Source organism: Muscardinus avellanarius (assembly GCF_963383645.1).
Source record: "Muscardinus avellanarius genome assembly, chromosome: 21".
NCBI classification, from domain to species: domain Eukaryota; kingdom Metazoa; phylum Chordata; class Mammalia; order Rodentia; family Gliridae; genus Muscardinus; species Muscardinus avellanarius.
In genome coordinates, this window is record NC_137807.1 from 7,256,532 (window position 1) to 7,280,825 (window position 24,294).

At 41.6% G+C, this 24,294-nt stretch overlaps 1 protein-coding gene across 1 annotated transcript in view; it reads right to left on the reverse strand.

Annotated features, from left to right (window-relative positions):
• TMEM116 (transmembrane protein 116) overlaps positions 1–24,294 on the reverse strand; it is a gene marked incomplete at both ends in the record, with an annotated part of 49,695 nt that overhangs the window by 16,848 nt on the left and 8,553 nt on the right. Inside the window, 4 exons of the mRNA XM_080717758.1 lie at positions 3,194–3,243; positions 9,856–9,960; positions 14,800–14,931; positions 23,372–23,435. Coding sequence (XP_080573884.1) covers positions 3,194–3,243; positions 9,856–9,960; positions 14,800–14,931; positions 23,372–23,435 — 351 coding nt within the window. The remainder of the gene's footprint in view (positions 1–3,193; positions 3,244–9,855; positions 9,961–14,799; positions 14,932–23,371; positions 23,436–24,294) is intronic.

Sequence of the window (24,294 nt, forward strand, 5' to 3'; positions counted from 1 at the left end):
ACTCCCAGTACCACAAAAAAATAAAGGGGAAAAAATATAAAAAATAGGGCCAGGGATGTAGCTTAGAGGTAGAATGCTCCTGGGTTCCATCCCCAGTACTGCAATAAATAAATAAATAAAACCAAAGTAATCTAGGCATGGTGGCACAATACTTGGGAGGCTGAGACAGAAAGATGGCAGGTTCCCAGCCAGCCTCAGCTACTTAGTGAGGCCCTCCTCAACTTAGTGAGACCCTGTTTCAAAATAGAGAATAAAAATAAGGCTTATAGCCAGGTGTGGTGGGGCACACTTGTAATCCCAGTGCTTAGGAGGCTGAGACAGGAGAATCGCACAGGTTTGAAGCCAGCCTCAACTACTTAGTGAGGCTCTCAGCAACTAAGTGAAACCATGCTTCCAAATAAAGTGTAAAAAAAGGACTGGGAGTATAGCCCAGAGGTAGAAAAGCCCCTAGGTTCCACCCCCAGTACCACACACAAAAAAAACAAAAACAAGAAACCATCACTAAGTACTTTCTCTCCATTTTTCTTTCCTTTTCCCTGGCAACCACAATGAATTTCTGTTTAGTTTCCATGGATTTATCTATTCCAACTATTTCCTATAAGAGCAATTATACAGTATTTTTTTTCTCTGACTCTGCATGTTTTCAAGGTTCATCCATTTTATAGCATGTATTTGTACTTCATTCCATTTATGGCTGATTAGTTTTTCATTGTGTGTATATACTATAATTTATGTATGTAGCCGGGCATGGTAGCACATGCTTATAATCCCTGTATTTGGGAAGCTGAGACAGGAGGATTGAGGTTGGTAGACAGCCTCAGCTACTTACTGAGGTCTTCCGCAACTTAGTGAGACTTTCCTTCAAAATAATGAATAAAAAGTGCTGGGCGTGGTGGCGCACGCTTGTAATCCCCGTGCTTGGGAGGCGGAGACAGGAGGATCGTGCAGGTTCGAAGCCAGCCTTGCTGGCTTAAGAGACCCTGTTTCCAAATAAAAAAATATAAAAATAGGTCTGGGAGTGTATCCTGGAGGTAGAAGTGTTTCCAGGAACCCCAGTACCACCAAAATAATAATGATAATGATAATAATAATAATAAATAGGGCTGGGGGTATAAGCTCAGAGGTAGAATGCCCCTGGGTTCAATCCCCAGTACTGCAAAAATAAATAAATAAATTTATTTATATACCCATTCATTGATGGACATGTATTTTTTTCAACCTACTTGTATGAATATCTGCTGTGTAAATGTGTGTGTACATACACTTGTATGAGTACATGTTTTCTGTTCTAGATGTGGACCTATGGGGCACAAAATAATTATATATTTTTTCTGTTTTAAATTTTTATTTAGTTTTTTCTTTCTCTCCTCTGCCCCCTCTTGTACTAGGGATTGAATTCAGGACATTCTACCTCCAGACTCCACTCCTAGCCCTACTTATTTATTTATTTATTTGTTTGTTTGTTTGTTTGTTTATTTTGGTGGTACTGGGGTTTGTGAAAACCCTTTTACCTCCAGGATACACTCCCAGACCTATTTTATACTTTTTATTTGGAAACAGGGTCTCTTAAGCCAGCGTGGCTGGCTTCGAACCTGTGCGGCTGGCTTAGAACCTGCGTGATCCTCCTGTCTCCGCCTCCCAAGCACGGGATTACAAGCGTGTGCCACCACGCCCGGCTAATATTCTTTATTTTGAAACAGGGTCTCTCTAGGTTCCTAAGTCTTGCTAAATTGCTGAGGCTGGCTTCCAACCTGTGATGTTTCTGTCTCAGCCTCTCAAGTACTGGGATAAAGTGTATGTATATCACCAAGCCTGGCCCTCATTTTTTTTTTTATTATTGTTGTTCTTTATTGGGGGATACTGGGGAATAAACTCAAGGCATTCTACTTCTTAGCTATACCCCTATCCCTATTTTATAGCAAACAAATAAAAGCAAGTCAGCTATTTATCCAACTAAATACAGCCAACTCCTTGGAGATTGCGAAGCAAGTTACAAAGTCTAAAACTATCCCTGAGCCATGCTTGGTGGAGTACACCTATATTCCCAGTACTTGGGAGGCTGAGACAGGAGGATCACAGGTTTAAGAACAGCCTTAGCAAGTACTGTGACTCTAATCAATCTAGTAAGATCCTGTTTCCAAATAAATAAAATAGAGCTGGGGCTGTAGCTCAAAGGTAGAATGCCTCTGGGTTCAAATCCCCAGTGCCACAAAAAATAAAAAAATAAAACTAACACTGATTTGACTGCCACTTTAGGTCTGATACAAACCCTCTGTATTTTGTGTGTGTGTGTGTTACTCAGTATTGAACCCAGGGATATTCTATCTCCAAGCTACATCTCCAGCCCTATTTTATTCTTTATTTTGAAACAGGGGTGAGATCTTGAAGACCTTCGATTACAACTCTTTATGACAAAAGAAAGAGAAATGAGGTGGGCACAGTGGTACACGCCTGTAATCCCAGTACCTGGGGGGCTGAGACAGGAGGATGCACATTTGAGTCCAACATGGGGTAACTTAGTGAGACCTGTTTCAAAATAAAAAAGACTGCAGGTATAACTCAGTGGTAGAATGCCACTGGGTTCAACTGCAAGGAGGAAGGAAGGAAGGAAGGAAGGAAGGAAGGAAGGAAGGAAGGAGAAGGGAAGGGGAGGAAGGAAGGGAAGGGGAACAGAGAAGAGAAGTGAAGAGAAGAAAAGGGAGAGAAGAGAAGGGAAGGGAAGCAAGAGGGAGGGAAGGAGGGAATAAAAGGAACAGTAATTAGAGGTTCAAAGATATAAAGGAATTAACTTAAGGTCACATAAAGCTAATGGCAGAGCTGGGACTAAAACCCAACTCAGTAACATCAAACTGCTTCCCTAGTCTATGTGGAAAAATATTTGTTGCATATATTTGTTGCTTCCTACTCACTAAAGATCTGTAAAAATTTAAGAATGACAATGAAGCCAGGCGTGGTGGTGCATGCTTATAATCCCAGTATTTGGGAGGCTGAGACAGGAGGAGTGAGGCCCTTCAAGCTTAGTGAGACCCTGTTTCAAAATAAAGAATAAAATCAGGCTGGGGATGTAGCTCAGAGGTAATATGCCCCTGGGTTCAACCTTCAGTACTAAAAAAAAAAAAAAAAATGAAAATAAAGGACACAGGAATAATAAGTGTCTATACTCTACTAGGAAGAAAAGAAAAAAAAAACTTACCTTGACAAAATGAAGGCTATTTGACCAACTCGGTAAGTATAATCTATCACCTGTGAAAAGATTAAATGTTAAAAATGTCTAAGGACATTGCCAATCACATTACAGTACAGATAAATTACCAGAGCATCATTTAACTACTCAGTAAAACCAAAAGGTTTCCAAAGTCCAGTTTGCTTCTGTCAAGCAATATCTGCTATAAAATTCATGAAAAAGATAGTTCCTTATAATTGGAAATAATAGAATTTTATCTGTATAAAGTTCCAATAAATACAATAGCAAAAAGCCACAAAAAGAGCCTGAAAGGAGTTAATTTAAGATTTGAGTACACAAACAAATTCTTAGGAAGAAAAGCAAATATGAGATCACATAGTAACTCTCCAGTTTAATGGGAATTGATGGGGATCAGGTCTATATTGATTGCTAATAAGAGCTGTATTAATTGCTAATAAAAGCAAGCTTTCATACTTAGGCAGAATTTAAAAAATCCTTTTCTCTGCCTCTAAAGCTGTCAGCCAAAAGCTGCAGCTAGGATTGAGCTTGGTCAGCTAAAAGTTGGCTGTTATCCCAGCTGAAAACTAAATGTTAAAACACATACACCTATACTTAGAAAAAAATATGTAGATTCTTACAGTAGTTTGGACTAACGTTAAAAGATAAAAAAGCAGCCAGGTGTGGTGGCGCACGCTTGTAATCCCCACGCTTGGGAGGCGGAGACAGGAGGATCCTGCAGGTTTGAAGCCAGCCTTTTTGGCTTAAGAGACCCTGTCTCCGAATAAAATATAAAATAGGTCTGGGAGTATAGTCCAGAGGTAGAAGGGTTCCATCCCCAGTACCACCACCAAATAAAATAAAATAAAATAAAATAAAAAGCAGCCAGACGTGGTGACATACGCTTGTAATCCCAGCATTTGGGAGGCTGAGACCAGAGAATAGCAGTTCACTGACAGCCTCAGCTACTTAGTGAGGCCCTCCACAACTCAGTGAGACCCTGTTTCAAAATAAAGAATAAAAAATTGGCAAGGGGTGTAGCTCGGAGGTCAAATGCTTCTGGGTTCTATTCCCAGACCCACACACAAAAAAATAAAAAGATGAAAAAGCAAGCTATATTAGCTTGATATTAATAATCACAAAATAGTTATAGCCCAAACCTCCATACTTAAAAAGACTATATTCTTGTGTCTTTCTTTATTATAAAATAAGTTTTCAATGTAAGTAACTTCTAGCAGACAGAGATAGGGAAAGGATGAGAACTCACCAAGGACACAGGTGGACAGTAAATGCCTTTAACTTCAAACTGAACATATACCATGTAGCTCCTGACTTTGCTAACCAAGTAACACATTTTGATCAGTGATCTAACAGAAAAGGCTCACACAACAGAGATGAATGGCTGGCCTGCACCTGCTTTTGGTGGAAAAAGAGGACTACTGGCTAAGCAGGATGGGAGGGAGGAGATAATAAATTCTTATAAAAAATGTTTCGTGTTCAGAGACTTCAGTATCTGAATTTCAAGGCAATCCACTGTGTCCCTCTGATGTAGTGCTTTGATTTTTCTGTCCTTCTTTCTACCTTTGTAATAATAAAACTTTGTTTAAGTTTGTAGCAGTGTAGTTCTGGCTATTTTTTGTAAACTAGCTAAGAACAAGAACCCTCAGTGACATCTCAAACCATTACATTTGTTTGTTTTGGTTTCTGCAGTACTGGGGATGAAACCCAGAGACACTCTACCTCTGAGCCATAATATTAGCCCTTTTTATTTCTTGTTTTGAAACAGGGTCTAGCCAGGCGTGGTGGCACACGCTTATAATCCCCGCGCTTGGGAGGCAGAGACAGGAGGATCACGCAGGTTCGAAGCCAGCCATGCGCGCTGGCTTAGGAGACCCTGTTTCCAAATAAAAATGTAAAAATAGGTCTGGGAGTGTAGCCCGGAGGTAGAAGGGCTTCCAGGAACCCCAGTACCACCAAAAAACAAAAAAACAAAACAAAACAAAATACAGGGTCTCACTAGGTTGCTGAGGTTGTCTTCAAACCTGCAATCCTCCTGTCTCAGACTTCCAAGTATTGGGATTACAGGTGTGTGGCGCTAGGCCTGGTAAACCTCCAGCTTTTAATAATAGGTCAATTGAATCTTTCTTTCTTCCTTTCTTTTTATTTTCAGTACTGGGGATGGAACTCAGTGGCATTCTACTTCCAAGCTACACCCCCAGCCCTATTTTTTATTTCTTATTTTGAAACAGGGTCTCAACAAGTTGCATAGGACCTCACTAAGTACCTGAGGCTGTCCATGAACCTGCAATCCTCCTGTCTCAGCCTCCCGAAGTACTGGGATGATAGGCATAAACCCCTGTTCCTAGCTTCAGAACAGGATTTAAAAGACAGATTTCAGCCAGGCATGGTGGTACTTATCTGTATACAGTACTTGGGATTGGGAGACTGACATAGGATGATCTCAGGTTCAAGGCCAGCCTCAGCAACTTAGCAAGACTCTGTTTCCAAATACAAATAAAATGGGGCTGGGGAATATAGTTTGGAGGTAGAATGCCCCTGGATTCAATACCCAGTAACAACAACAAAAAAGGACAGCTCTCTTGATTCACTGTTAAATGTCCTTTTCTAGAATATATATGCAAATAAACATATAAAAGGATATACAGCCAAGGATCTCTCCCATTTATTCCTTTACAAAATATTGAGCTTCATCATGAACCTGACAGGACACTACTTTTATTCGTTCTCAAAGTAATCTATAGACTCCAGAGAACTCTTAGGAGACTTTTCTTTCTTTCTTTTTCTTTTCTTGTGGTACTGGGAATTGAACCCAGGGGCATTTTATCTCTGAACTATACCTCCAGCCCTATTTAATTTTTTATTTTGAAACAGGATCTTACTAAGTTTTAGGGGCCCTCACTAAGTTGCTGAGGCTGGTCTCAAACTTGCGATCTTCCTGAAGAGAGGATTTTAAAAATATATCCCCCTTCAAAAATGGTTACAGATCCTAAGCCTGGCATGGTGGTGCATGCTTGTAATCCCTGCACTTGGGAGGCTGAAACAGGAGGATCAAAGCCAGCCTCGGCTACTTAGTGAGGCTCTCAGCAATGTATTGAGACCCTGTTTCCAAATAAAATAGAAAATAGGTCTGGGAGTATAGCCCAGAGGTAGAAAGCCTCTGGGTTCCACCCCTAGTACCACCAAAAGAAAAAAAAAAAAAAGAAAAGAATGTACAAGAATGATTTTTAGCCGGGCGTGGTGGCGCACGCTTGTAATCCCAGCATTTGGGAGGCTGGAACCTGGAGGGTCACGGTTCGCGGACAGCCTCAGCTACTTAGTGAGGCCCTCTGAAACTCAGTGAGACCCGGTTTCAAAATAAAGGATAAAATATAGGGCAGGGGGTGTAGCTCAGAGCTGAAAAAAAAAAAAAAAAAAAAAGGTTACAGATCCGGGCGTAGTGGCGTACGCTTGTAATCCCGCGTTTGGGAGGCTGACAGGAGGATCGTGCAGGTTCGAAACCAGCCTCAGCTGTTTTAAGAGACCCTGTCTCCAAATAAAATATAAAATAGGTCTTGGAGTGTAGCCCAGAGGTAGAGGGCCCCTGGGTTCCATCCCCAGTACCACACACACACACAAAATAAATAAATAAAATAAACAAATAAATTAATTAACTTTAAAAAAAATGGTTACAGAATGCCAGGCGTGGTGGCACACACTTGTAATCCCCGCACTTGGGAGGCGGAGACAGGAGGATCACGCAGGTTCAAAGCCAGCCTTTCTGGCTTAAGAGACCCTGTTTCCAAATAAAATATAAAATAGGCCTGGGAGTGTAGCCCAGAGATAGAAGAGTTCCATCCCCAGTACCACCAAAAAAAAAAAAAGGTTACAGAATATATTTTGCAGAAAATAGGATTCAAATATTTAATTAGATATGTATACAGCCGGACGTGGTGGTACATATTTGTAATCCCAGCATTCAGGAGGCGGAGACTGGAGGATCTTGGTTCGAGGACATCCTCAGCTACTTAGGCCCTCTGCAACTTAGTGAGACCCTGTTTCAAAATAAAAGAATAAAAAATAGGGCACGGGGTGTAGCTCAGAGGTTGAATGCCCAGGGTTCCATCCTTAGACCTAGAAAAAAAAAAAAAAAAAAACCAGAGCTGGGTGTATAGCTCAGAGGTAGAATGCCCTAGGTTCATCCCCAGTACTGCAAAAATAAATAAATAAATAAATAAATTAATTAAAAAGGAATGAATTAGTTACACATGATACAGTGAATGAACTTCAAAAGCTCTATGCTAGCCCAGCACAATGGTGCACACATCCCAGTACTTGGGAGGCTAAGACAGGAGAATAACAGGTTCAAGCCACTTAGCGAGACCCTGTTTCAAAATAAGAAGTCAAAAGGGAGCCTGGCGTGGTGGTGCACATCTGTCCTCCAAGCGCTTGGGAGGCGGAGACAGGAGGATCGAGGCCAACAGAGACCTTCAGCAACTTAGCGAGACCCTTGCTGGACATGGTAGAGCACGCCTGTAATCCCCGCGCTTGGGAGGCGGAGACAGGAGGATGGCACAGGTTCAAAGCCAGCCTCGTTGGCTTAAGAGACCCTGATTCCAAATAAAATATAAAATAGGTCTGGGAGTGTAGCCCGGAGGTAGAAGGGTTCCATCCCCAGTACCACACACAAAAAAGGCTGGGGCATAGGTCAGTGGTAGAATGTATCTGGGTTCAAACTCCAGTGTCACCCCCCCCCCGAAAATAAATTTTAAAAAGCATGAAGGATTTCACTGAGGTAAATAAAATATTCTGAAATTAATTAATTTATTTATTTATTTTTCAGGTCTAGAGATGGAACCCAGAAGCATTTGACCTCCAAGTTATACCCTCTGCCCTATTTTTTATTCTTTAATTTGAAACAGGGTCTCACTAAGTTGCGGAGGGCCTCATTAAGTAGCTGAGGTGCCCGCGAACCGCGATCCCCTGGTCTCAGCCTCCTGAATGCTGGGATTACATGAAATTCATTTATGATGAAAATTGTATAACTTAGTAAAATAAATTATGTGATACGTAAAACACACACACACACACACACACAATTCAGATGTACTGACTCAGCCTTTCCCTTTCTTTTATCATTATAATGCTGGACAGTGCCCTAAACTGTGAATCCTAAAAGGGTGCTGGACTCTGTGGCAAATACCTATAATCCCAGTACTTGGGAGGCTGAGACAGGAGGAGCACAGTCTCAAGGCCAGTCTCAGCAACTTAGTGAGAGCCTCTTTCAAAATAAAACATGGAGCCGGGGCCGTGCGGGTATAGCTCAGAGGTAGAATGCCCAGGGTTCAATCCCCAGTACCAACAAAACAAAACAAGAAAAAAATGGAAGATAACTGTTCTCTGAATCCATCTTGTTTTCTGACAACCATATATTAATTCCTCTGCCCCTCTGCAAGCCAAGCCTGACACCCACACATAGTGAAGAAATATAGCAGTTTAGAACAAACATGCGTCCTCTAATATCTGTTACCCCATATCCTTTGTTAGTCGACAGCACCTTTCCTAACACCACTCCAAGATGTGTATGTGTGGTGTTGCTGGGTATGGGAGCCAGGGCCTTGCACATACTAGCAAATGCTCAACCACTGAGCTACGTCCCAGACTTCTCCAGGACCTTTTTCTATGTTACAATGGATGGCATGGCGCCAAAGATTTCCCTTACTTAATCAAACAAGGCTTAAACAAGGATTAAAGTGTTGTAAATAATGTTTCTAGCTGGGCCTGGTGATGCGAGCCTATAATCACAGTACTTAGGAGGTCAAGACAGGAGGAACACAGATTTCAAGGACAGCCTCAGCAAGTAGTAAAACTCTCACTAACCTAGTGAGGCTGGGGCGTAGCTCAGAGGTAGAATGCCTCTGGATTCAATCCCTAGGTACCACACACACACACACACACACACACACACACACACACACACAATGTGTTTTATAATAAAACCTGTGTGTGTGAGTGTGTGTGTGTTTGTGTCAGCAAGGGAGAAGAGAAAGTGATATCAACAAGACAGAAATTCTGTGAAGCCAGGCATGGTGGTGCACACTTGTAACCCCAGTGCTTGGGAAGCTAAAACAGGATTGTGTGGGTTCGAAGCCAGCCTCAGCTACTTAGTGAGGCTCACAGCAACTTAGTGAGACCCTGTTTCCAAATAAAATATATTTTTAAAAAATCGGTCTGGGAGTGTAGCCCAGAGGTAGAAAGCCCCTGGGTTCCATGCCTAGTACCATTAAAAAGAAAGAAAGAAAGAAAGAAAGAAAGAAAGAAAGAAAGAAAGAAAGAACTTCTGTGAAAGTATTTATTGTGCTAGAGGGTCAAACTACCCAGAGGCATTCTACCTCTGAGGTACATCCCAGTCCTTTATTTTTTGTGTGGACACAAGTTCTTACTAGGTTGTTGAGGGTCTTGCCAGGCTGCTGAGGCTGGCCTTAAATCCACGATTCTATTTTAGCTTCCTGAGTACGGGGATTATAGGCATGCACCACCATGCTTGGCAGGAACATGGTTTTCTTTGATTAACCTCCACAAATACACCTAGCTAGTGCTGACTGCTTACACTGTTGATCAGGGGTATATGGGTTTATTTTAATATACTATTCTAATAACCTCTGACTAAAACTTACCAGTGGAGATGTGCTTTGTTCACTCTGATTGTGTTTCATCCTCAGCTCTGTGTACAGATACCAGATATAATGGATGGTATGGAAAAATGAGGAAATGTAGAATATCTAGATGAAAATCAAAACAACCATCATAACTCTTCCCCTCTGACTTCCACAGAAATAAATAAATAAAATGGTAAATAGGAAGGTTAATATTATAACCTTATAAATATTTTTCAGTTCCATTTTCTTCTCTTAGCTTCCTTAAAGAGATATAGCCAGGCATGGTGGCACATACTTGTAATCCCAATACTTGGGAGGCAGGGACAGGAGGATTCCAGGTTTGAAGCCAGCCTCAGCAACTCAGTAGGACCCTCAACAATTTAGCAAGACCCTATTTCAAAATAAAAATAAGACTGAGGTGTAGCTCCAAGGTAGAAGGCCCCTGGGCTCATTCCCAGTATCACAATAAATAAACACATATAAAAAGATGTGGGGTATAGCTCCGAGGTAGAATGCCCCTGGGTTCAACTTCCAGTACCAAAAAAATAGGAGAGATATATACTATTATAGAAGAAATTAACTGAAATAATGTATTGTTTGGTTTGTAATATAGAGAGGTAATAAATATAACAAAATATATATAACAAAATAGAACAAAAAGGGGACATAATGGAGCTAGGCAGATTCTCTGATGAATAATTAACATAACTGAAGCATCATAAGTGGTATATACATTCAGTCCACCTAACCTACTCAACACGTAGCTTAGCAACACTGTACTGTATGAACTGTTTATCCTTGTGACTACATGGCTGATTGGGAGGCACAGCTCACTGCTGCTGTCCAGGATCACAATAGTATATACTGCATGTTGCCAGCCTGGGAAAAGAGCAACATTAAAAAAAATTTTGTTAGAAATTATGATTTTATTATTTTGAATTTTTGTTGGTATAATTATACATAAATGTAGGATTCATTGTGTTACATTTGTATGAACACAGAACATAATTTGGTAGTACTGGGGACTGAACCAGGGTTACTCTAACACTGAGCCTTTTTTATTTTGAAACAGGGTCTTGCTAAATTGCTCAGGATGTCCTCAAACTTGCAATTTTATCTCAGCCAAGTATTGGAATTATAGGTATATACCACCACACCCACATCAAAATTAAAAAAAAAAACTTTTTTGAAGTAATGGGGACTGAATTCAGGGGCATTCTAACCTCCAAACTACACCCCTAGTCCTATTTTTTTAATTCTTTATTTTGAAACAGGGATGGTCTCACTAAGTTGTGGAGGGCCTCACTAAGTAGATGAGGCTAGCTTTGAACCTGTGATCCTCCTGTCTCAGCTTCTCAAGTGCTAGGATTACAAGTGTATGCCACCAGCCTGGCCTGAAATTCAAAATTCATCTTGTTTTGTTGTTTGTTTTTAATACTGGGGATGGAACCCAGGAGCATTCTGTCTCCGAGCTACAACCCCAGCCTATTTTTTTATTCTTTATTTTGAAACGGGGTCTCACTAAATTGTGGAGAGCGTCACTAAGTAGCTGAGGCTGTCTCAGCCTCCCAAATGCTGGGATTAAAAGTGTGTGTCACCACATCCGGCTCTATTTTTTAAATTTTGAAATAAGGTCTCACTGAGTTGCTAAGGGTCTTGGTAAATTGCCATGACTGGCCATGAATTTGTAATCCTCCTGTCTCAACATGACAAGTACTGGGATTACATCATGTGGGACCCATGCCTGGTTTAATTTTTTTCTTTTTCTGTACTAAACCCAGGGGCATTCTACCTCTATACCCCAGTCCAATGTTTTTTTTTTTTTTTCACTAAGTTGTGAAAGGCCTCACTAAGTAGCTGAGGCTTGCTACAAACCTGAGATCCTCCTGTCTTAGCCTCCCAAGTACTAGGATTACAAGTGTACGAAAACTAATTCTATTTTTTTTTTTTTTTTGTGGTACTGGGGGTTCCTGGAAGCCTTCTACCTCCGGGCTACACTCCCAGACCTATTTTATATATATATTTTTAAATTTGGAAACAGGGTCTCTTAAGCCAGCACGGCTGGCTTCGAACCTGCGCGATCCTCCTGTCTCCGCCTCCCAAGCACGGGGATTACAAGCGTGTGCCACCACACATGGCCTGAAAACTAATTCTTTACAAAAATATTTTGAATGGGTGGCAGCTTAAGCTTATAATTAGAAAAGGTTTCTATCAAGTATAAAAATACTGTCATAATTTTTAATTTATCAATAAGATAAAAATTCTATTTTTGTAGCCAGGCGTGGTGGCTCATGCTTGTAATCCCAGCATTTGGGAGGCTGAGACAAGAGGATTGTAGTTCACAGACAGTCTCAGCTACTTAGTAAGGTCCTTTGCAACTCACTGAGACCCTGTTTCAAAATAAAAAATAAAAAATAGGGTTGAGGGTGTAGTTTGGAGGTACAATGCCCCTGGGTTCCATCCCTAGTACTAAAAAAAAAAGAAAAAAAATCCTAAAGTCACTCCATCTCTAGAAACCCCCCCCACACACACATACAAGATCCTAAAGTCATAACAGTAATGTTATACAAACCCCTTGTCACTAAGAGCTAAGTCTGAGAGGTCAAAGAGACACCAAGAATATATTAACAAACCAGGTACACACACCTATAATCCCAGTACTTAGGACATTGAGACAGGAGGATCACAGTTCAGAGTTCAGCACAGAGTGACCTAGTTCAAAGTAAAAAATAATTTTATTTATTTTTTGTGGAATTTGGGATTGAACACTGAGGCATTCTGCCTTTGAGCTATACACCTAGTCCTATTTTTTATTTTGAAACAGAGTTTCACTAAGTTGTAGAGGGCCTCACTAAATAGCTGAGGCTGTCCATGAACCTGCGATCTTCCTGTCTCAGCCTCCCAAGTACTAAGATTACAAGTATGCACCATACCCAGCCAAAAAATAATTTTAAAAAGGGCTAGGAGTACCAGGCGTGGTAGCGCACACTTGTAACCCCAGGCTTGGGAGGCTGAGACAGGAGGGTTGTGCAGGTTCAAAGCCAGCCGCAGCTACTTAGTGAGGCTCTCAGCAACTTAGTGAAACCCTATTTCCAAACTAAATATAAATAGGTCTGGGAGTATAGCCCAGAGGGAGAAGGCCTCTGGGTTCCATCACCAGTATATCTCTCTCTCTCTCTCTCTCTCTCTCTCTCTCTCTCTCTCTCTCTCTCTCTCTCACACACACACACACACACACACACACACACACACACACAGAGCAGGAGTAGCCAGACATGGTAGTACACGCTCGTAATCCCAGCATTTGGGAGGCTGAGACAGGAGGATTGAGGTTCGAGGCAGCCTCATGTACTTAGTGAGGCCCTCTGTAATTTAGTGAGATCTTGTTTCAAAATAAAGAATAAAAAATAGGGCTGGGAGTATAGCTCAGAGGTAGAATGCCCCTGAGTTCCATCCCCAGTACCGCAAATAAACACATAATAAGGCTAGTGTATAACTCAGAGGCAGAATGTACCTGGGTTCAATCCCTAGTACCACAAAAAATAAATAAATAAATAAATTTAAAAAACCTAAATAAATAAAAGAAAAAGAAACCTATCTTTCGGCCATAGAAATTAGAAATGAATTCCTTGTAGGAAGGCCTGTATAGAAGGAATACCAGAAGAAGCAAAATAAGAGATGCCTTAATTTTGTGCATAAGTGCATACCAGCCTCAAGCTATCTCCTCTTCTATGCATATGCGTGACACTACTAAATCAGTACAGCCAAGGCCTAGAGAATGAGACTAAGATTATAGCCACTGCTCACACTTGATGGAACAAAACTTACAAAATTAACCTAATCAAGAGCCGGCATGGTGGTCCACTCCTATAAACCCAGTATGTGAGAGCCTGAGACAAGAGGATCAAAGGTTTAATGCCAGCCTCAGCAACATAGCAAGACCCTATTACAAAATAAAGAGGGGTAGAGGTGTGGATCAGAGGTAGAATTCTCCTTAGTATCAAAAGCAAAGCCCCAGTGCCAAAATTACTTGAGTGTGAGTATGTATGCGTGTGCACGTGTATGTATGTATGTTAGGAATAAGCTGGGCATGGTGGCTCATGCTTATAATTCCAGTACTTGGGAGACTGAGACAGAAAGATTGCAGGTTCTTGGCCAGTTTCAGCTACTTATTGACATGAAGTCAGATGTAGAATTTTCCATAGAATTTTAGATTTTGGCGCATTTCTAATTTCTAATTAGGGATGCTCAGCCTGTATTACTTTACTACTAAACTCAAACAAATTTCCCCTCTAGTAACAAATTCCAGAAGAAATATCTAGCAAAGAACATAGACTGGTGTGGGTGTGGGTGTGTATGTGCATGCATATGCACAAGTGTGTTTGAGGTACTGGGAATAGAATCCAGGAGCATTGTACTTCCAAGCTATATTCCCAGCCTTTTTTATTTTTCATTTGGAAACAGGGTCCCACTAGATTGTTGAGAGTCTCACCACATTGCTAAGGCTTTCCTTGAACTTACTAAGGCTGTCCTTTAACTTGTGATCTTCCGGTCTCAGCCTCTCAAATACTGGGATTACAGGCATTCGCCACCATGCCCAGCAAGTCTGATAAATTTAGAAGAAACATTATACACTTGTGGTATATGTAGGTTAAACCATTGACCCAGTACTTGGGAGCCTAGGAGAAGATGATCAAAGGTTGGAGAACAGCCTCAGCAAGTGGCGGAACTCTCAGCAATCTGTCAAAATCCTGTTTCAAACCCAAAAATAAAAAATTAGGGCTGTGGGTATAGCTCAGCAGTAGAATGCCCCTGGGTTTAATCACTAGTACTAAAAATAAAAAGCACAAAGCTACTGTTACAAAGTATAATAATAAACAAATGGGTCTCCATTTCCTAGGATGTCATTTTTGCTGAGTGTGCCTTCCTTGCAAGGTACAATCATAGTCTAGTGGCACTTACCTGTCCAACTGTTTGCAGGTTATAGCAGATGATGTCCTTATTGTTTGCTGAAGTTCCATAGAGAAATGCCTCAGTGAGCCAGCAAATTCCCAGGAGCAGATCAGAGAAGCTCAGATAAAAAAGTGGCCTTACCTGTCATAAACCACAAAATCCACATTTCCTAAGTAATGTAGCTAAGAAAATGTATCAATTATTTTTGCACTTTTATGATTCATGTAGAAAGCTGGGTATCAATTTGCCAAGGCCTTGTCACTGGCTGACCAAGGGGGATGCAAAGGAAGACATCAGATAGGAAGAATTGCGACCACATCTATTCCAACCTTTCTTGAATCAGACCACTCCTAGTTGGATTAGCGCTGACTTTCTCACTCAGACGGACACTCTTTACCAGATATATAGGGTCAAAGGAAAAGTGGAGAAATGAAAATTTTCATGGTGGAGGCAAACCACAAATGGACAACTGAGAGTGTTTTAGTTGCAGAGCCAACATCTTCTAAAATTAGAAAAGGAGATCACGGTCGGGCGTGGTGGCGCACGCTTGTAATCCCCCCGCGTGGGAGATGGAGACAGGAGGATCGCGCAGGTTCAAAGCCAGCCACGCACGCTGCCTTAGGAGGCCCTGTTTCCAAATAAAAATGTAAAAATAGGTCTGGGAGTGTAGCCCTGAGGTAGAAGGGCTTCTAGGAACCCCAGTACCACCAAAAAAAAAAAAAAGAAAAAAAGAAAAAAAGAAAAGGAGATCACAGGCTACGTGTTTAGGGATGTGGTTGAGGACTTAAAGAAACTGAAAATAGATTTTCACAACAATGAAAAAGTAAAGGTGGAAATACCAGCAAGAATTATATATGTTACCTTTCAACAACTTTGTCTTCTATTTTTTGTGTGTGCCAGGGATTGAACCCATGGATGCTCTACCCTGAGCTACAGTCACAGCCCTTATTATTTTTTTGAGACAGGGTCTTGCTAAATGCCCAGGCTGGCTTCAACCTTGCCTCCGCATCCAGAGTTTTTGGAATTACAGGCATGTGCCGCTGTACCTGGTGCCTTTTTTTTTTTTTTTTTTTTTTTTTTTGCGGGTCTGGGGATGGAACCCAGGGGCATTTGACCTCCAGGCTACACCCCCTGTCCTATTTTTTATTCTTTATTTTGAAACCGGGTCTCACTGAGTTGCAGAGGGCCTCACTAAGTAGCTGAGGCTGTCCGCGAACCGCGATCCTCCAGGTCTCAGCCTCCCGAATGCTGGGATTACAAGCGTGCGCCACCACGCCCGGCTCATACCTGGTGCTTTTCAACTCCTCCTCCTTCTCTCTTTTTTTTCGTGTGTGTGTATGTGTGGTACTGTGGGTTAAACTAAGGGATATTCTACCTCCAGTCTACACCTCCAGGCCTTTTTGTTTTTTTGTGGAAAGAGTATCTCACTAGGTTGCTGAATGTCTTGCTATCCTACGGAGGCTGGCCTTAACCCTGTGATCCTCTTGTCTCATCCTACCAAGTACTGGGAATGCACCAACATGCCCAGCTATACCTTTCAACTTCTATACACATTGGTAAAATTTGTCCACTTACTGAAGAAAAAAGGAAAAGAAATATGTAATGCTCATGAATTGTAAAGGACAATATTATAAAAATGTTAATTCTTCCTAAATTGATTTATAGGTTAAATGCGATTTCTTTTTTTTTTTTTTTTTTTTTTTTTTTTGCGGTACTGGTGATGGAACCCAGGGGCATTCTACCTCTGAGTTACACTCCCAGCCCTATTTTTTAGGTTTCTTTTTGTTTTTTTTTAGTTTGAAACAGGATCTCACTGAGTTGCAAAGGGCCTTGCTAAGTAGCTGAGGCTGGCCATGAACCCCGATCCTCCAGTCTCCGCCTCCCAATGCTGGAATTACGCGTGTGCCAACACACCCGGTCTAAATGCAATCTCAATTAAATCTCAACTGATTTTCCTGTGGAACTTGACACGCTAACTTTCAATCTGATGTAAAAGTATAAAATATCAGCTGAGAGCTGGGTGAATGGCACATGTTTATAATCCCAGTACTTAGGAGGCTCTGACAGGAGGATCACAGGTATAAAGCTTGCCTCAGCAACTCAGTGAGGCTCTCAGCAACCGAGTGAGATCCTGTTTCAAAATAAGAAATAAAATAAGGTTAAGGGTATAGTTTAAAGGTAGAATGCCTCTAGGTTCAATTCCCACTACACACACACACACACACACACACACACACACACACACTCATCAGCTGGGCATGGTGGCATATACTTATAATCCTAATACCTGGAAGGCTGAGACAAGAGGCATGGTGGTGCATGCTTGTAATCCCAGTACTTGGGAGGCTGAGATAGGAGGATCTAGGTTTGCTGCCAGCTTCAATTACTTAGTGAGGCCCTCCGCAACTTAGTGAGACCCTGTTTCCAAATAAAGAATAAAACAATTGGGCTGGGGGGTGTAGTAGAATAGGAGATTCTACTCAGAGGTAGAATGCCCGAGTTCAATATCTAGCACCCCCCCAACACACACACACACACAAAGAAATATAAAATATCAGGATAATCAGGACAATATCAAAGAAAAAAGAGAAAAACTTGCCCTATCCCATCTCAAGACTTAATGCAAAGCTAGAGTACAGATACTGTGATATTAATGTAGGGATGAACATTTTTTTTTTAATGGTACTGGGAATAGGACTCATGGACCTTCTACCTCTGGGCTATATTCCCAGACCTATTTTATTTTTTATTTGGAAACAGGGTCTCTATAAGTTTCTGAAAGTCTCACTAAGTTTTTGAGGCTGGCTTCAAAACTGCAATCCTCCTGTCTGAGCCTCCCAAGTATAAGCATGCACCATCATGCCTGGTGGGATGGACAAATTGACATACAGAAAGGAATACAAAGCTCAAAATAAACCCACGCATGCATATAGACCTTGTGTGTGTGGGCAGGGGCACTGGGGATGGAACCCTGGGGCATTCTACCTCTGAGGTACATCCCTGGTCCCCACTTAGTAGCTAAGGCTGTCCACATACTGTGATCCTCCAGTGTCAGCCTCTGGAATGCTGGGATTAAAAGCGTGCACCACCACACCCAGCTCCAAACCTTTTTTATACTTTATTTGGAAACAGGGTCTCACTAAGTTGCTGAGAGCCTCACTAAGTAGCTGAGGCTGGCTTCGAACCTGTGCGATCCTCCTGTCCCAGCCTCCCAAGTGCTGGGATTACAAGCGTGTGCCATCACGCCTGGCGCCTAGCAATATTTTATTCTTTTTTAAGGGTTTTTTTTTTTGTCTTTTTTGGAACCGGGGATCGAACCAAGAATGCCACACCTGCAAAGCAGGCACTTTGCCACTGAGCTACATCCCGGCCCCAATATTTTATTCTTTAATTTTGATTTTTTTTGTGTGTGTGTGGTATTGGGGGTGGAACCCAGGGGCTCTTCTACCTCCAGGCTATCCTCCCAGATCTATTTTATATTTTATTTGGAAACAGGGTCTCACTAAGTTTCTGAGAGCCTCACTAAGTAGCTGAGACTGGCTTCGAACCTGTGTGATCCTCCTGTCTCAGCCTCCCAAGCACAGGGATTACAAGCGTGTGCCACCACACCGGGCTCTATTCTTTTATTTTGAAACAGGGTCTCACTAAATTGCTGCGGTTGGCTATGAACCTATGATCCTCTGTCTCAGCCTCCCAAATCCTGGGATTACAAGCATGTGCAAGCACTCTTTCTGTCTCTCTCTCTCTCTAGTATGGATTAAACCCAAACTTGTTCTACCTCTAAGCTATACCCCCTCCCTATTTTTAGTTTTTATTTTGAAACAGGGTCTTACTAAGATGCTGAGGGCTTTGCTAAATTACTGAGGCTAGCCTCAAATCTATGATCCTTCTAAGTCTCGCAGTACTGAGATTACAGGTGTGCGCTACTGCATCCTGCATATATTGACCTTTGATGTATGATAAAGGTGGCTTTTTTTAGTCAATAGGGAAAAGGTAACCTTTCCAAAATATGATGCTAGAAAAACTGGGTGTCCATATGGAAAAAAATAAATGAACCCTTCCTTTATACCTCATACTAAAAAAAAAAAATACTAGTTTCAGGTGATAGAAAGACCTATATGTGAAGGGCAAAAATGATAAAGCTAGCTGGACATGGGTGCACACCTGTATCCCAGGACTTGGGAGGCGGAGACAGGAGGATTACAGGTCAAGACCAGCCTCATCAACTAAGCAAGACTCTAAGCAATCTAGTGAGTGCTTCTTTCAAAACAAAAATTTCAGATCGGCATGGTGACACGTTTGTAATCCTAGCATTTGGGAGGCTGAGACAGGAGGATGGAGGTTCACAGATAGCCTCAGCTACTTAGTGAGGCCCTTTGCAACTCAGTGAGACCAAGTTTCAAAACAAAGAATAAAAAATAGGGTTGGGGTGTCGCTCGGAGGTAGAATGCCCCTGGGTTCCATCCTCAGTACTACAACAAAACAAAACAAAAATTTTAAAAGGCTGGGGGTGTAGTTCTGAGGTAAAAAGGACTATGGGTGTAGCTCAGTGTTAGAATGGTCTTGGGTTCAAGCCCCAGTACTGTACACACACACACACACACACACACACACACACACACACACACACGAATATGGACTCTTGAAAATCTCTGCTCTGCTACTTACTATCGGAACTTGAACAAGTTATTTCCTGACTCTGAGCCTCAATTTCCTCATCTGTGAAACAAGGCTTAGTATCATGCTGCTTTGGACAGGAGCAATGAGATAAAGTATGTAAAGCATTTGTTCCAGCTAGAACATAGTAAGTATTCTATCAACAGAAATTATAAATTTTTTGGTACTAGAGATTGAACCCAGAGGCATTCCTACCTCCAAGATATACTCCTAGCCCGATTTTATATCTCATTTGGAATGAGGCTCTCACTAATTGCTGAGAGCCTTGCTAAATTGCCAAGGCTAGCTTTGAACCTGCGATCCTCCTGTCTCAGTCTCCAAAGTACTAGAATTACAAGCTTGAGCCACCAGGCCTGGCTTAACAGAAACTATTTTCTTTCTCTCTCTTTTTTTTTTTTTTTTTGGGGGGTGGTACTGGGGTTCCTGGAAGCCCTTCTACCTCCGGGCTACACTTCCAGACCTATTTTATTTTTGGAAACAGGGTCCCCAGCGTGGCTGACTTCGAACCTGCGTGATCCTCCTGTCTCCGCCTCCCAAGCACGGGGATACAAGCGTGCGCCACCACGCCTGGCCATAACAGAAACTATTTTCATTATTGAAGTGAGCCTAATAAAACCTAATGCTATTTTGCACACACAAAACCTCTCCTGTATATATCTTTAACTATGTTTTGTCTGATTTTGTGCCACCTGGCCTGCAGAGAAAAACGGTTGTTCATTTATCTTAAAATCTTTACTGAAGCCAGGTGTGATGGTATATGCCTATAATCCCAGTACGTGGGAGGCTGAGACAGGAGGATGAAAGGTTGGAGGATAGCCTCAGAAAATAGTGAAACTCTCGTCCTCCTGGATAAACCCTGTTTCAGAATAAAAATAAAATAGGGCTGGGAGTGTAGCTTGGAGATAGAATGCTCCTGGATTCAATACCTAGTAACACACACATACACACACACACACACACTTCATTGAGTTACCACGTACATCATTCTTTCTAATACTCTATGAACTAGAAAGGTTTTTTTGTGTGTGTGTGGCACTGGTGGTGATAGAATCCAGAGGCATTCTACCTCCAAGATATACCCCCAGTCCTATTTTTTTAATTCTTTATTTTGAAACAGGGTCTCATTGAGTTGCAGAGGGCCTCAGTATGTAGCTGAGGCTGTTCACGAACTGGGATCCTTCTGTCTCAGCCTCCCAAATGCTGGGATTATAAGTATGCGCCACCACACTCGGCAACTAGGAAGGTTTTTAACTCAATTTTTTTTGGTATGAATAGTTTTATAAAGCCAGGCATGGTGGCACACACTTGTAATCCCAGTATTTAGGAGGCTAAGACAAGAGGATCGTAGGTTCATGGCCAGCCTCAGCTACTTAGTGAGGCCCTTTGCAACTCAGTGAGACCCTGTTTCAAAATAAAGAATAAAAAATAGGGTTGAGGGTGTAGTTTGGAGGTACAATGCCCCTGGGTTCCATCCTGCCAAAAAATAAAAAAATAGGGCTGGTGGTATATCTTGGAAGTAGAATGCCCAGTGTTCAATCCCCAATTTTGCAAAAAAAAAAAAAAAAAGGTTTCATAAATAATGTTTTATTGTGTGTGGCACTGGGGATTGAACCCAGAGGCATTCTATCTCTGAGCTATAGCCCTATTTTTTTATTATTTATTTATTAATTTTTGTGGGTCTGGGGATGGAACCCGGGGCATTAGACCTCTGAGTTACACCTCCTGTCCTATTTTTTTATTCTTTATTTTGAAACAGAGTCTCACTAAGTTGCAGAGTGCCTCACTAAGTATCTGAGGCTGGCTGCTAGCCTGTGATCCTCCTGTCTCAGCCTTCCAAGTCCTGGGCTCAAGCATGCGCCACTATGTCTGGCTAAATGATGTATTTTTGCCCAACATTAAATGATAATTGCCTAGAAACACAGAGCAAAAGTATCTTTTTTTGTGTGTGTGGTACTGCCCTATTTTTAGTCTTTTTTTGTTATTTGAAATGGGCTCGCTGAGTTGCAAAAGGCCTCACTAAGTAGCTGAAGCTGTCTACGAACCATGATCCTCCGGTCTCAGCCTCCCAAATGCTGGCATTACAAGTGTGTGCCACCACTTCCAGCTAAAAAATATTTTGCAGCAAAGTCCTTGAACTACTCTTAGCCCCACAAGCAATTTTCCCAAGGTATTGAGATCAGAAAATTCACCTCTAGGCAGAACCCCAACATACTATAGAGTGAATATAGGCTTCTTACAACACATTTGTCTTTAATTTTAATAATTAATGCCTACCAAAGAAATCCACATTTAATAGTTAATCTCTAGGTGGGGTGGTGGGGCACACCTGTAATCCTATCTACTCTGGGAGATTGGGGCAGGAGGAGAGCAAGTATGAGTCTAACTTGGGCAATTTAGCAATATCCTGTCTCAAACTAAAAATAAAAAGGGCTTGGGATGTAGCTCAGTGGTACAGTGCTTGCCTAGCAAATGTAGAGCCCTAGATTCAATCCCCAGTACCTCAAAAAGTTAATCTAAACTGGGTGTGGTGGCACTCTCTGGTAATCCCAGTACTTGGGAGGCTGAGACAAGAGGATCACAGGTTCAAGACCAGCATTAGCAGCTCAGTGAGGCTCTCCACAACTTAGTGAAACCTGTTTCAAAATAAAAGACAAGCCACGCGTGGTGGTGCATGCTTGTAATTCCAGCATTTACGAGGCTGAGACCGGAGGATTGCGGTTCGTGGACAGCCTCAGCTACTAAGCGAGGCCTTTCACAACTCAGTGAGACTCTGTTTCAAAAATAAAAAAAGAGCCAGGCGTGGTGGTGCACACTTGTAATCCAGGCTCTTGGGAAGCTGAGACAGGAGGATCGCACAAGTTCGAAGCCAGCCTCAGCTACTGAGTGAGGCTTTCAGCAACTTAGTGAGACTGTTTCCAAATAAAATATAAAATAGACCTGGGACTATAGCCCAGAGGTAGTAAAGTTCTTGGGTTCCACCCCAGTACCACAAAAATAAACAAATAAGAATTTTAAAAAATAGGGCTGGGAGTGTAGTTCGGCGGTACAGTGCTCCTGGGTTCCATCCCCAGTACCACACCCGGCCCAAAAAATATTTTTTTAATTAAAAAAAAAAAGATGAAGCCAGGCATAGTGTTGCATGCATATAATACCAGTACTTGAGAGGCTGAGTCAGGAGGATCTGGGTTCCATTCCCAGCAACAAAGGGAAGAAAAAGTTAATCTAAGAATTCAAAGTAATAGTTAAAAAATAATTGCCTAGAAGGAAAGGGAGTTCTATGGAGAGTGTGTAAAATACTTCAATCTATTTAAGTAAGGAATTTATGAGTAATTCCTAGCCAGGTGTGGTGGCACACACGTTTGTAATCCCAATACTTGGGAGGCTGAGAAAGAGGACCACAGGTTTGGGGCAAGCCTCAGCAACTTAGTGAGGCCCTCTGCAGTTTAGTGAGACACTGTTTCAAAATAAAAATATACTCCAGGCATGGTGGCACATACTTGTAATCCCTGCGCTGGGAGGCGGAGACAGGATTGTGCTGGTTCAAAGCCAGCCTTGCTGGCTTAAGAGACTCTGTTTCCAAATTAAAAAAATATAAAAATAGGTCTGGGAGTGTAACCCGGAAGTAGAAGGGTTTCCAGGAACCCCAGTACCACCAAAAATTTAATTAATTAATTAAAATAAATTAAAAAATAAAGTAGGTCTAGGATTATAGCTCAGAGGTAGAATGCCCCTAGACCCGATCCCCAGTGAAACACACACACACACACACACACACACACACACACACACACACATACTTACTTACTAGAATTATTCCATCATTTATTGCTAATACTGCTCTGTTATTTATTGAAAAGGCTAAATCTCTAAAAGTTCAAATTTAACACAAAGAGAGATAGCTCACCTCTAGAGATTTCTGTATATTCTGGGAAACAGCATAGGCAATAAGTGAACTTGAGCCTATTACACTGAAAGACATAGAGGCTGATCATTAAAAAAAAAACATAGATTTTTTTTCTTTTTTTTTTTTGCGGTAATGGGGATGGAACCCAGGGGCATTCTACCTCCAAGCTACATCTTCAGCCCTATTTTTATTCTTTATTTTTAAATAGAGTCTCTGAGTTGCAAAGGGCCTAAGTAACTGATGCTGGTCTCAAACCGTGATCCTCCTGTCTCAGCCTCCAAAGTGATGGGATTACAAGCGCGCATCAGCACGCCTGGATTCAGGACCATAGACACTTTCATTTTTGCTTCTCTTTTGGGGAGAGATGTGTACTATGGTTTGAATGTAGGGGTGTTTTACCTTAGAGCTACACTCTTAACCTTTTTTTTTTTTTTTTTTTGAGGCAGAGTCCCACAAAGTTGCTGAGGTCGTGCTAAGTTGCTGAGACTGGCTTCACACCTACAATCATCATGTCTCCCAAGAACTGGGATTCCAGTTGTGCACCAGCATGCCTGGCCTGCACATATTTTTTTAAATTATGAAAAACCGCATAGATTTGTATGTCATCCTTGTTTAAGGGCCATGCCAGTTTTCTCTGTATAATTCCAATTTTGAATATATGTGTGGCTGAAGTGGGCACTTTGCTAACTGACTTTGCAATCGGTTCTGTTGATTAGGCTGTCCCGATTTCGGATGTTATCCCTCTATGCCTTTTGTTGTTGTTGATGTTGTTATGCTTTATTAGTCACAAAATACCAACACAGTAAATAAAGACTAGTACTTCTAACTAAAGAGTAAAAGCAAATCTACTAAACTGCAGAATTCTCCAATTTTGCTTATACTAATTTATTTATTATCTATTTATTATTTATTTTGCAGTACTG